This window comes from Desmodus rotundus, chromosome 11 (assembly GCF_022682495.2).
Source record: "Desmodus rotundus isolate HL8 chromosome 11, HLdesRot8A.1, whole genome shotgun sequence".
Classification (NCBI taxonomy): domain Eukaryota; kingdom Metazoa; phylum Chordata; class Mammalia; order Chiroptera; family Phyllostomidae; genus Desmodus; species Desmodus rotundus.
The window spans coordinates 72,330,088-72,345,080 of NC_071397.1; the positions used below are offsets into that span (position 1 = coordinate 72,330,088).

General features: G+C 36.1%; 1 protein-coding gene across 1 annotated transcript in view; it reads right to left on the reverse strand.

Moving 5' to 3' along the window:
* The window catches only part of TRDN (triadin), a 306,741-nt gene extending 292,556 nt beyond the window's left edge, over positions 1–14,185 (reverse strand). Inside the window, exon 1 of the mRNA XM_053914068.2 lies at positions 13,896–14,185. Coding sequence (XP_053770043.1) covers positions 13,896–13,917 — 22 coding nt within the window. The 5' untranslated portion in view covers positions 13,918–14,185. The remainder of the gene's footprint in view (positions 1–13,895) is intronic.
* Positions 14,186–14,993: the final 808 nt, after the last annotated feature.

Here is a 14,993-nt window from a genome sequence, read left to right on the forward strand (position 1 = left end):
TTATCTGTCGCTATATAACAAAACATCACAAAAATATTGGCTTAAAACAATTACAATTATTTTTCTTAGAAATACGTAATTTGGTTAGAGTTCAGCTGGCATGGCTTGTCTCTGTTTCACTAGCATTGCAAAGGGTGGCTCACTTGGGAATTGGAGAATCTAGGTAAAGATGGCTCACTCAAATGGCCAGAAAGTTGGTGCTGGCTATTGGTGGCTCAGCTAGTTTTATCAGCCAAGGGCCTGGTTTCTCTTAGTATGGGCCTCCACTTTTTACAGCATGATTTAAAAAATAATTACCCCAAGTGAGCAAGATTCGCATGCCTGGCATTTTTAGGATCTATCCTTGGAAGTCATATAGCTTCACTTCCATCGTATTTTATTTGTTGAAGTTGCCACATGGGTCTACCTGGGTTCAAGAAGAGGGAAAACAGACGTCACTTCTCAGGGGGAGAAGAGCCAAGGTTACATGAGAAGAAGAGCATGTGCGGTGGGAAATATTGCTGCTGCCGCTTGTGAAAAATCCAATGAAGGAGTTAGAGGGGCCCAAACATAAAGTGATGGGGATTTAAATTAAAGCAAGAACAGTGGGAATAAAGAAGAAAAAAATGGAATTAAAGAATGAGAAATCCAAATCTAGAGACTGAGCAAGTGGGAAAAAGAGAAAACTGTGTAGAGTCAGAGGAATAGCTTATTTGGAAAAAGTTACTAAGTTTCAGTATAACATGTTAAGCTTTTGACCTTCATATGCCCTCATTCTCTTTCAGGTAAATAGTTACACTTTCTTTGATTTTTTTTTCTCCATCTTCATTCTGCAGATTTACAATTGCACATAAAAAGGATCTTATTATTGCATGTGAACATAAATTTATCATAAAAGAATTCTCAATTATTGTATATTAATTTTGAGGCACTATACTACCTGCATGATTTAGATATTTATTTCTAATGTAATTGAAAGTTTGTGGAATTTGTTTAAAACTCTATATATAACTAACGGGGGCGGTAGTTCTCAAACCTAAGCATGTGTCATTCATTAATCATGTGAAATAAGGAGGCATATTTGTTGAACATCTCTTTTTTATGTTAGGTTATGCCAGGTTTAAATTGCAATTATTGAGCTGCTGCCTATAGAGTCTCAGATAAAGGTCACTCTACTAGGTCTGTCCAGAAGATATCCAGCCATGTATGAAAAATAGAGACATGTACTGAAGAAGATACAAGATACAAGAAACAGTGTACATAGGACAATGATGCCTCAGTCCCCTTCAAAGTAGGCACCTTGGGACCTCGCACAGTTCTTTCAGTTGCCATCAGCTGCCGCATTATATTTTTTTGAATCTCAGTGATGGTCTGAAATCTCTACCCTTTCAAAGGTGATGCTGGTTTTGGAAAAAGCCAGACGTCACAGGGCATCAGGTCTGGGCTGTAGGGGGGCTGAGTCACCTGATTTGATGTTTTGTCAAAAAATGCACCAGGTGTGTTGCATGAGCGGACATGTTGTTGTGATGAAGCTGCCAATCACCAGTTGCCCATAGCTGTGGCCTTCTGAATCATGCAAATAGTTTCCATGGAGGAATGTTCAAAATTACCGAAAAATTTGATGAAGATTTGTTGCTCTACTTTCTCAGTCATTTTGAAAAGATGGTCACAAAGTATACATGTCACTCCATAGCATCTACTCACCCCCCACCAACCACTACAGTGAAGTGGACATTGTTCACACATGCACAACACAGTCCACTCTCCTTGGCTGCCACATTATACTGATGTGGGCAAACTGTTCTCTTTATATTAACAATGGCTGGATTTTTTCCAAACAGACCTCATATATTGGGAATTATTCTTTATCTCTAAGTATGACTTACTATTCATTTTTTTCCTGCTCCTTTTAATACCCATTTTATATCTCTCATGGAGCTAGGTTGATTTCTTCTGAAAAACAAGCTGGGCATTTCTAGTAGAGAGCCACAGTGGTCACCTTTTGTGAATGTTTTCAATTATATTTGAATGACCTTATACTCCAATTTGATTGAACAAAGTGTGTTCTCCATGTTGAATGTACAAAAAGGAGGAATGATAATAGCAGTATGTTTCATAACAGCCTCCCAATTTTAAAAAATTCCAATGATAAATGAATTATGCCAGTAATACAATGAAATACTGTATAGTGAGAAAAATAACAAATAAAGTGACATACAATGAAATAGATGAATCTTACAGAGTGCTGAATTAATGCAGCAAGACAAAGAAAAATATATACTGTGTGATTCCATATAGATAGAGAACAAACATAGCAGAAATAAGCTATATCTTTTGTAGATGTGGAGGTCATAAAACTAGAATGTAAAGCAAGAAGATAGTTATCCAAAAAGTCGGGACAGTTGTTCCCTGTAGAGAAGTGTTGCATAATAGGAATTTTGATTAGGAAGCAAAACCAAAGTGAGAGTCAGTTGGTAGGTGGGCAAATGGAAATATGCTTTAAATGTGATGGAAATATTGTTTCCTGATCTGGGTGTTGGTTATGAGGATGTCAACCCTATTACTGTCTAGTAAATGATATATAAATATGTATGATTTATGTAGCTGTCAGTGCTTATATTTTATGAAAAGAATTTATAGAATAATTAAAACATTTTGAACACTGATAATTCATAATATATTTCTTTTAACACTGAACTGATAAGATGGCTGGTCTCTTGAAAACCAAGTTGAACAGCACTATTCAAATAGTGGGATAACACAACTATCTAATTCATTTTTCACTTGTAGAGTTCTTGTAGATTTGGGCTTCGAAGTAGGTCAGTGTTACCTAACAACTTTATTTTAAGTGAGTCCCTACATGATTAGAGAACATATTTGTCATTTTGGTAGGGATGCAATTTTTTTTTTCAATTGGAGGTACTCTGAGCAGACATGTAGAATTCAACATGTCACAATATAGGGTGACTATCAAGTAAAGAAATGGAATCCACCCTCGAATTTATTATTTAGCTTCTATAAGACTATATAAGGCAATTTTTCAAAGTCCTATCTTTCAGTTTACCCATCAGAGCTGCTTCCACCTGTGCCTCTCCTCAAATTATGTTGTCATGTTAACTCATTAGCTCAAGGACACTGACCATAAGCCATCACCTTTCATTGAATTTTCTCACGGGGGAATTGTGTTATTCTATTTAACTTGTGAATCTCTTTGCCCCACACTTGTTTAAAATTATTGTCTTTTTTTTCTTTCTACCATAGAATTATAAATAGCAAATCAAGGCAGCCAGATATAATTATATTTCAGTAAGGATTTTGTTCTATTCCAAGTAACTTCCTAATCATTGGACTAGACGGCTATATTTAGTATACTAACTCCTAGTTGGTAACTGGCTGGGTAATATTAACAAGAAATTCCCAATGATTGAAATCCCCTTTACAGACCTAAAATAATCTTCTGTGTAAGAATAGAAGACAACTAAGGCAGGAATTTCTTGCAGTTGAGCATTCTGATCCTACTTCTCTCATGACCAATAGCTGCAATGCTCATCTTTGTCTTAGGTTCTTAGGTTTTTGTTGGTTATTAACTGGGGTGTAGTTTAGGGTCCCTACAGGAAAATGTGTGGCTTTGTAGAGTCAAAACTGGGGCGAGTGGGGCTACTGTATGCTTATTACCCTGCAATGTCTGGGAAAGACCTTTCTGACAAATATTCTTGCCCCAAATGCCAACAGAATGTGCCTCCTGCACCTTAGATTCCCCAATACAGAGCATGAGGCCAAGACGTTAATTTAGTGAAAAAATGTCAAATAACTATTTGTTAAATAAATTAACCTAAACTGCTGTGGCTGGTGTAGCTCAGTGGATTGAGGGTGGGCCTGTGAATCAAAGGGTCACAGTTCGATTCCCAGTCAGGGCACATGCCTGGATTGCAGGCCGGGTCCCCAGCAAGAAATGCACAAGAGGCAACCACACATTGATGTTTCTCTCTCTCTCTCTCCTTCCTTTCCCCTCTCTTTAAAAATAGATAAATGCTTTCAAAAAATTAACCTAAACTTTCAGCATCTAGGGATGCTGATAAAATGCTATTTTTTTTGCCTTTCTGTTCCCATCTTTTTATTTAGAAATATTGTTCAAGTTTTAACTTAAGTTCTACTCCTTTATAAGAGTCTCTCACCAGCCAAATTCTCCTGTTTTCCTTTTTAGATTTCTCTGACAATCATATCTCATAATAGTTGATTTATTTATTTATTATACATTAATTCCTTTAGTTATTTCATATGTGTGAATGTTGTCTACTTTCGACCTGAGTGATGAGAAACCAAGGAATCTATCTCACAATTTTCATATATAATTTTAACTGTTACTTCTTTTAGGAAACTTGAAACTTCTTAGGAAACAGTCTTGTATTATATACTGACTTACACTGTTATTTCATTTCTCCTTGAGAACTACTTTCATATATATTTCCCATTTCATTCTCAGACTTAACACAATTACTGGCAAAGACAAATAGTCAAAATACATACAAGTAAGCATTTGTTAAGTGAATAAATATCTTTCAGCATGTCAGCAGTTTTACCCTTCTTCATCCACAAGTGAATGACACAGTGGTGGAAAAAGATAAGACACCATATTCCCAAACACCTGGGTTTTGAGAGCCTATTCCATTCAAAAACAGGGATCCAGGCCCCATGATGGTTAAAATGAGTCATTCATTATAGACCTGATCTACAAGGCATTTCACATCGAGAGAGACTGGGCAGAAACTTAGTAGTTAAACCAGGTCTTCTGGCAACTGTCAAAACTATTATTTCTGATATAACTAGTCAGTATGAACAAAATCTCTTAGCAGGGTATCCAACCCATGGCAGGCAGTCCAGGATGGCTATGAATGCAGCCCAACACAAAATTGTAAATTTACCTAAAACCTTTTGTTTTTGCTCATCAGTTTTCTTTAGTGTTTGTGTATTTAGTATGTGGCCCAAGAGAACTCTTCTTCCAGTGTGGCCCAGAGATGCCACAAGTTTTGACACCTGTAGTAGAGGATCTGCTGATTTATTGCTTTAATCTAGTTATTTCTGCTCTCCTACGTACATTCTTGCTGTATCTTCTGAACCTTAGACTAAGGACCATATCTCTTCAACCTTTCCTTGATAAAGGCCCTTCCCCTGTATCTTGAAAACACTTGCTTTGCTCAATGCTACCTGTTATAGGGCATCTTTACAAGGCCACTGGCCTGTAACACTAGCTCTCCGAGCAATTACTTAACATAACACTGACCATAGAAGTAGTTTTTATTTAAAAGCTTATTTCTCATTACTAATCCTAAGAATGACAAAATCCTAAATTTGACAATATTATTTCATCATTTCTTCAGGAATTGGAGAAATACAAACTAAATACAAACTAAGCTCCCTAAATACAAACTAAGCTTAAAGTAGAGTATTTGGGGATGAAAAGCAGCAGTGGAAGTAGAAATAGTGGGAGAATTCTCATATAAGAAGGAGAAAAACTAAAAATCATAATAAATAACCAGATGAAGATAAATCAAGAATCTAAGACATCCAACCTTTTCAATATTACATTAATAGAATGCCTTAACAAAACTTGAATATTTAAACCAAGATTTTAAACTAATTTCATATCCAGGTAACTCTGTACCTTGGTCACTCCAGGACTTCATCTGAAAGACCACTAATTCTCATCTACAACCTACATCCCTCTCTAATTGATCACACCTACTCATGATCTCCTTATTTTTTGGCAAGCCATTTCACCTTCCCAACAATGTCAAGTGCCCCGAGGATTATCAGAGTCAACACTGGGGGACTCTTTACCATTCTAAAGTTATTTTCATCAAGTTTCAATGTGTTCACTTATCATAAACGTTATGAACAATAACATGACTTTATTCAACTAAATTAAACACCCGCCATTCATAAATCCAACTGTAGTTGTATGTTTTCAAATCTGCCCAGCTTCATTTTCCTGACTTTTTCATTCTTTTTTCATGCTTGTTTTCAATCTGCTATATTAGAGTCAGGGACCTCGTGTTATTTATCTTCATGTCCCATCGTCTGGCATTCAGCCTAGTACCTAATAGATGTTAAAATATTAATTACAACTGAAACTCTGAACTCTGACAGGACCTACTGCTTTATAAATCTGTTCATTGGCTACTAATTACTTTTTGGACCACAGAGTCCAAAATTTTGTTATATTTCAAATGGATTTCTTTTGTTTTCCTCTAAATGAGACATTTAATACTTTTGCAAATTCACATTCCCAAGCTGAGTGTTTTGCCATACTGTGATAACTGGTAGATGTTATAGTGCATTCTTTTTTATACCAGGCAAATATAATTAAGTTAAATAAGAATAACCAGGGATAAAAATAATGGCTCCAGCACTGAATGTCAAAGAAACCACATTTGTATTTATCATTTTTGTCTTGACATTGTATCAAATGTCACCACAGAAAAGTCTCTTAATCACATGATGGTTTTATTTTAAAAGGCCAAAATAAATTTCCAGGGAAATCTTGGTAAAAATGTATTTTGAAAGTATCAGTTAAGTGCAAACTGATTCTCTTACACCCACACTTTTCACCGATGTTCTAGGACCTTTAAAAACTAAGTTCTAAATATTAAGAGCTCTTTCTTTTGTTTTTCTCAACATTTCAGTATCAGCAACCTGTGATGGGGCTAGAACAGAGCAGCAAATGAGCACGAAGGATTAAACCAGTCCAGCACAATGAGTTCTAACCTCATGCCATATAAGTAAAACCAGGTTTCCCCTGTAAAAAGCAAGTTGATGAATATAAATTATCTTTGTTCTTCTAGGATAAAAGATTGTATCTTTAACTTGTTGAAGTAAAGACCACAAGCCCCTGCCTCTGCCATAGCTACCAAATTAGAAAATATCTAAACCATATATGTTTAAATGCATTTAAGTACATTGTGAGATGGACTCTGCGGTTTATGAGGACACAGCTGATTTACATAACAAAGGATCTCTCAAACTCTGTGCGCCTTTGACAGCTTGCTTTAGCTAGGAGATGTGGGAAGTTTGATGTTCAGAGAACATAACTTGTGCAGAGAGAAGAACTTTACTCACTACACTTATGCCAAAAATATTCTTTTTAACTTCCTTTGAGGATGGAAAAATAGTATCTTTTTGCATCAGGAAGTTCATCTGTCTCTGAATATCCCTCACGTGAGGCAATACAAGTTTAGGTGACATCCAAGTAAGCGTCTCCTCACAGCAACTCTGCAAGGCACTCAGAGTACCCAGAGGACGTGGCCATTGAGGAGAGCAAAACACTTAACTTTGACAAATCTTCCTCGAACTTTAAGTTGAGCAGAACCTAAACTCCAAAGACTTGGAATTATTGTATGATGTTAACACATAGTTACCAAATAAAGGTTTTTCTCTAATTTGTATGTTTGTAACTGTATTACTTTACATAATATGCATTTTTAAATATATGAAGCATGTCCCCAAAGGTCTTCTTTTTATTTGAAAAAAGAAAAGAAAATACTATTTTAAACCACATAACTGTAAAACCAAAAGCTTAACTGGAAAATCTTAACCATCTGTGCGTTCTCTTTTCAAATTGATATATTCAACCCAAAGGTCAATGTAGATGATTTAAAAATCGCTTAGTTGCACCGTTTCGTGTTTCTCTCATATGAAATATTGTTAACTGATTAAAAATTAATGCAAACAGCATTGGAGGCTTTAAGTCTCTTAGTATTCCAAAGCCCTTGGAATAGCTGAGCAGGCTCAATTCATTTTGCATTGTCAAAGTGGCATGATTTTAAAATTATAGTCACAACGATGACCAAAAATAAATCAGAAAAAAACTGAGAAACATTTAAGGTGGCAAACAGAACATTTCCATGGGTATTGTGTGCTCAAGGTGGGGGCAGGGCAAAAAAAGAATCACTATTATAAATAATTTAAAAAGCTACGACTAAAAAAGCTCCTTAATAGAACCCAGCTAGGTTTGATGTGACAAAAATATATTTTCCGTTTACTTTCACTGCAGATTTTGCATCATGGATGCTTTGCACAATTAAAAAGACAAACCTAATTTGCCACATGGCAAGATTCATAAAAAATTGAAAAAATTCCCTGGCCATATGATTGACATTAATCAAGACACACCCACTAGTTTATGGCCCTGGCTCCGTGAGGCCCCTCAGGCTCCCCAGGCCACGCATGGTTAAGTAGTAGAGCTAATGCTTGAACCCAGATTTCTGACCTGAAACCCCACACACTTTCACTCTGTCACACTGCCTTTAGTTACTTTAACGCTGCCTTCTCTCAACTCTGCACTGTTTTTTCTCCCTGATTTTCAATGAGCTATATAGCCTACTAGTTTTCACAATATGCTTTTCTTCTCTTTTTCTAGGTTCACCTTGAGCAGTGAAGAAGATCAAGTAGTTTTAAGTCAGGCTGATCATGTTTATGTGATGTCTGCCTTCTAGCCTTTCTGAGTCTCTGTGGTATTTCAAGGAGATATTCACGCAAGACCTTGGCACTTAATACCCTGATACAGATGTTTCTGATCAAAGCGTTCCTTAGAACTCTTTTTACTTACATCATATTGACTTCTCAGGTTTTTACATGGATCATCTAAAAAATGATCTGTTACTAATTAATGTCTCTAATTAATGTCATTAATAATTGTGAAAAATGATATGAAGCTGACCTACAGATTCCCACATTTCCTTGTCTGATGTTACAAATGCAATGTTCCATTTCTGGCCCCCTCTGTCTAACACAAGCATGTGTGATTTCCATTTCAATGACAACTGACTGTTCATTTTAGACGGTAATTTGCACTTATAAATAAGTTTTGTGGTCAGTAGATTAACTTACATATATATTACAAAAAATATTCTTATTAACTGGTTTACCTTCCTAAAAGCATTAACTCTTTTTTCTTTCTAATTCTTTATTAAAAAGAGACTTAAATGTTCACAAAAGTAGACAAAATGTTGTAATAAAACCCCAGTACCCATCATCAGTCCAAACATAATTAACTCATGGCCAATTTTATACTATCCATACTCCCACCTACATTTCTATCTAGCATATTATTTCGAAACCAATTCTAAACATTGCATGATGTCATCAGTATATATTTGAACATGATCTCTAAATAAATTTTAAAGTACAACCATGATATGATTATTCCACTGAAATGTGATAATTTATTAATATCATCTAATATCCAGACTGCATCAGATTTCCAATTGCTTCATTATATATTTTTTACGGTCGTTTAAATCACTATCTGAGAGATGTACACACTGTGATGGGTTGCTCTAGTTTCACACTTCTTTTCTACAAACTTCCTTGGCGTCTCTTTTTGTTCTTGGCACTGGGTCGTTTGCACCGTGGGTTCCCACACCCAGATTTTGCTCACTTCATGTTATGCTATGGTGTAGAGCATGCTCCTCAACCCTCTATTTGTAGGAAACTGGAGGCCATATTCCTTTCATTGCTTTTTCTTTCTTTCTTTTTCCTTTTTCACTTTTTTGTTAGTTCTGGCTATCATTTTAATGGTTGGTTAAGTTTTACGTTACATTTTGCTAACTGTTTGCCTTATTGTGGTTCCCAGACTTTTATCCAAGGGCCTTCAAATGTTTCTTTAGTGCTACGTAATAAAAAACTCCAGTCTTGTACATGAATGGCTTGTGCACATGTCTTTTCATTTAGCTCTGCTTCTTACCATCACAGCTCTCCTCCAAATACACTGGCTTATTAATTTCAACTTTAAAATGTGTTCTTGGATTTAAAAATGATACTCTATATGTAGTCTATTGCTTTTGTTGAACATAACCTGGAAGTGATTAGACTTGAACCTAGACTAATTCTAGGTTTATTCTTCTTCTCCTGTCCCCACCCCCTCAACAAGTCATCTCCGCTTAGTCCAGAGTACCTGCTCTTGATTTTGTCAAGAGAAACACAGATATGTAAGTTGGATCTCTTCCTTTTCTTAATTTCATGATCTGTTGCCCTAGATGATATAACTTGTGTGCATACTTGTTAACTAGTCTGGCTGTGAATTACTGATCTTTTTCACCGCTCTAGAGAGCAACAGTGAGTTCTCGTGTAGTGTAGGTTTTGTCGAAGCAGTGCATTGTGTGAAATAAATGAGCTTTTATCAAATCCTCTTAAAGGTTTGTTAAAGAAGTAGTGAAATATGGTTGGACCATGCATACCTAGTAAAATAACCCTCCTCCTGAATCCTGAAATTGTATAACAGTTTAAAAGTTGAGAGAATGACGTTACAACTTAAAAAAAAAAAGAATTTTCCATAACTGAATGTCTCAGTAATGCTGTTAATTATATATAGACTTCTCTGACTAGAATCCACTATGTAAATATTTTATGCCTTTATATTTTGGTGGTCCTTGGACCCCAAGAACACACTTATGTAAGTGTTATTGTAAAGCATAATTTGACTATGCATTAGTTAACTGGCAATTTGAAAACATTGCATATTTAATCAACTTTTTCAACAAAGCTATTAAAAATTAATTAAACCACTTAATTATCAAATTGCTCAAATGGTATTTTTGCATAGTGATTTATGCTGTCAAACAGATGCTGAAATTGGTAGTTGAAAGTTCATATGAACCTCCGAAGGGGAACTAACTTTGGCACTTGTCTAGGAATAATTGAGCCTTTGGAAAGAAAATAGAAAGTTATTTATAGTCTTCAACCTTATTGCTGTTTGAGTCTGATCCAGTCTGTGGCCAGCTTTAACCTACCCAAAGTAGCGTGGGCCAAACCAGAATAAGGGCCTACTGTTGACCCCCATTAACCTCCAAATTAATAGCAAGCTAACTATTCATCTCAAACAGCAAGAGGAAGTATTCAACATGACTCTATAATCAGAGAAGTGGGTGTGAATCCTAGCTACACCATATGTGTCTGTGTGAATTCAGGCAAATTTTTAATATCTCTAAACCTCAGGTTCCTATCCATAAATAACAATAATAAAGTATCTATTTCATCTGGCTGTCCTGAGGATTAAATGATCATATAACAAGCTTCATACTGTGATTGATATATAATGTTTTCTGAATAAATGTGAATTGTTATTATCATTGTCATTATAATTATCTTTATTAATTTTTTATGACAAGAATCAAAAGCTGTCATGTTCTTAAAATCATTTGGGGTTCAACTTTTTCCTAGTTCCAGTTAATCTATTGCTCTGTACCTAAAAGACAATTCTATATGTTGCATTGTCTCCATTCTTTTGTCACATGACATAATCCAACTTGGACCATGCAATGGAAATCTACATGAGGAGCTCGGTCAAGTGTAGAGACATGCCCTGCATTATGGTTGAATAAGCACTGGGATAAACCAAAGGAGACATGAATTGTACCCTCAGACCTCCTCTAATTATTAGTGACCACGAGAGAGCCACACAGCTGTACGAGCCTCAGTTCATCAAAAATTTAGGTGCTGACAGTGGACTACAACTCTCTCAGGAGCTTCTTGGGCTCTAACTTTTTAAAGTGCTACAAGATGTTTACTTGCTTTGTGATAAATGGATCAGAAGAGTAATCAGTAGATGTCATAAGGCTACTACCACAGTGTTTACATTTCAGTAATGTGCCCAAAAGTGGTACAAAAGAAATATGGAAGATGAGAGGAAAGAATGCTCCAGGCTGCACCAAGGCTCTGCACAAAAGCGCACCTCTGAAAGAAGGCTGGAGGAGACACGGCAAATAGGAATCACGAAGACAGAATCACAAAGACGAGATGAAAAGGGTATAGGAGAGCAGCATGCAGGAAGCCGTGCAGATAGCCTCCGAGGATGACTGTGGTACTAACCTTAGAAGTTAAGCTCATTGGAGTTGGCAGTCTAATTATCATTTGGAAAATAGGATTAATAAATCATTCCAGAAAATGATAAGAGCACAAAATTGATGTTCAAATGACATAAATCCTATGAACTGTTAAGGTCAGAGAGTAGGAAATGACCATCACCCAGGAACTAGGTAGCATTTTCACATTTTTAATTTGTTACTAATTCAATGAATTTTAATGGGTGACTCCAGGAGGTCTTCCATAAATGCTTTAAACTCTCCCACAGAAACAAAAGTTGTATTTCCTATTCTGGAATTCTCCTGTAAAAAGTTTTATAAAGTAAGTGTAAAGGTCTACAGAGCATAATCTATAGACAAACCAAAATGTTTTGGCCAAGTGAGCTCCTGAATCAGCTGACAGTCCTGTGCAGACATAGAGAAATATACTTATAGGTATATTAATAACTCCTGCAGGGCTAAGCAAGAAGGTTTATAGAAAGCACACTTTAAGAGAGACTAAAGGCCATATGACTCAGAATATCTAAGAAACAGGAAAAATGCTATTTATATTTAGTTAGCAAATTCTCTACTAAAATTGGTGAAGAGTAAACCTGATATCCTCTTAGAAAAGCAAAAACACAAACTAGATTTCAGGGAGCTAGCTTCTAATCTTGGCAATATCGTGGTCTTGAGCAAGTCACCAAACATCTCAGCTACAGTTTCTATTTCTGCAAAATGGAGATAATAATGCTGACTTAATTGAATTGTGTGAGGTTTAAATAAGTAAACACACATAAAGTCCTGAGCAAAATACCTGATACACATAGAAATTTCTCAGTAATTATTTTTATTAATTTTGGGTGTCAGACTAAATTTCTCAATGGAAAGTACAAGTAAGACATTTCTCCTTATAAATATAGAAAAATCCTCAACTCTAAAATCACTGTGTGTCTATAGAAATGTCTACCCAAAGAGCCAAAACCTCATGTTCTGTTTTTCAGTTGTCTGATTAAAAACAAATCAGCACAGCATTCAACTTGGAAGCCATTGAGAGCACCACCTGTCTGCTGTTCTTACAGCTGTCAGAGGCCAATTTCAGACCCGCCTCCCAAATTTTCACCCCAGATAGAACCAGATTGTGTCTGCATTTAACATGCTTTGGTTCTTTTAAAGGGTCTTTTTATTTTAAGAAATATATAGATATGTACATAATATTTATCTATATATTTAAATATATACACAGGTTTTATGTATACTATATATGTAAAACAATTACTACCATGGTGAAATAATAAAAATTATTTGCCTTACTTACAGCATGTACATTTTCAGAATAAGCATTGAAAGAGAAAACATTTATTTTAATATAAAGATAGAATTCATCATTTAGGGGGAAAAGAAACATGAGCAAGTAAAAAGATCACAATTGGCTACTTTTAAACTGCTTTTTAAAAAATCATATTGATCTATAGTGATTTTGTGCAATTCCAACCTTGTATGCCTGAATATCTACCAATAGTAAGAGAGAGACATGTTTGCAGGAGGGTTTATCTGTTAAATTGTATACAAATCTGTGTGTGTGTGTGTGTGTGTGTATTTATACACTCTGATTAGAAAGGAAAAACAAATTTAAGATCTCCATGTTAAAATATCATTAGGCAAAATGCTCAAAATCATTTTTCTAAGTTTAAACCTTAAATGCTAGATTTCAAGTTCAAGTGCTTGCCATCCTTGCAAGTCTTGCAATTTGTGCTAGGTAAGATATCAGCCATGTTACATGACCACGGCTATTTATAGAGATGCGGGTGACACTGGTAAGTAGTGGGGACTCTGGCACAGCAAAGAAGTTTCCACATGCAAAATTTCAGAGAAACCTCGTCTCGTTCCCCCACCACACAGACCTGTCCGCTCTCAGTTCCCAAGTCCACATCTCTGGTCCTTACAGAATCTTTTGATCAAGACAATTACCTAAAAGCAACATTCTAAGGTCTAGTCGACACATTGACTGTCAATGTGGCTGTCAATTTCTACCTTTTTTATTCTCTAGTTGAGACGATTGGAAAATGGTAGCAATACCTTCAGCAGTAATCTCAGTCATGGTGGTTCCAGAAAGGAAAAGGCAGGCCAAACGTTCCGGTCAAGTGGCACTTTGCAGAACACTTTAGGGTTTGAGAACTCTGATGGGGGTGTTCTGTGGGGCAACGGGAGGGCTCTTCGTTTTTCCGGCTGTTTCTGCTGCTCCTTTGTTGTCTTGCTGAACTTTGTCTCTGCAGAGTTCTCCCCCTGGAAACAACCTGAGCCCTTTCCAAGCAGCACTTGTGGCTCAGGCAGAAGTATCAGCTTCGAATAAAAATAGCCTCATCTCCCTAGGACTCTTCTGCACTTTTTCTTTTTTTTTTTTTTCCTTTAGCACTGCTAAAGGGGAAACACACACACACACACACACATACACACACCGGTTCCCCAGCCCCAAAGAGAGACAGGCCAAAAAAAAAAAAAAAGAAGAAGAAGGCAAACGAACTAAAAAGTACTGTCTAAGCCCCGGCAGTTTTCTTACGATAATTACAGATCTTGGGGTCTATGTCAGGAAACATAAAATAACAAGTTGAAAGTAATCTTATCCACGATAGCTCAGATTTATTCTTAGTGCCCTTAATGCTCAGAGCATTCTTCTTCCCCTTATTTGGTGTGGGGAGGGTCCTGTAATGTCTAGCAGAGGCGAAGGGGAGGGTAGTCTCAAGTCATTTTCTTCGCCTTCATTCCCGGTTAGTCTAAACCCACTTGGCAAGTGCCGTTAGTTGTACAGGGCTACACTTAAAGTTGTAACTATTACATCCTGAAGCTTCCTTGAAGGATGCGAAGATTTTCCAAATACTAGCCAATAAGAAATATGTAATATGAAGTTGTACTGAAACTTGAGAACAGATGAATTTCTGCATTTTAATTAACTTTAATACCTTACTAAAAACAAAATATCTGCACTTATTTATTCAGTAAAAGAAAGGGAAGGTGACGTGAAGTATAAAACTCCATAGCCTACCTTTTAGTGAAAGATTTCGGCTTTCCCTACCTCTACTTCAAAATAAATAAATAAATAAAAAGGATCACAGCAGCTAACAATTAGCCAGACTGGCTGATTAGCATTTCACTTTTTCACTCCTAGCCAGATGTTAA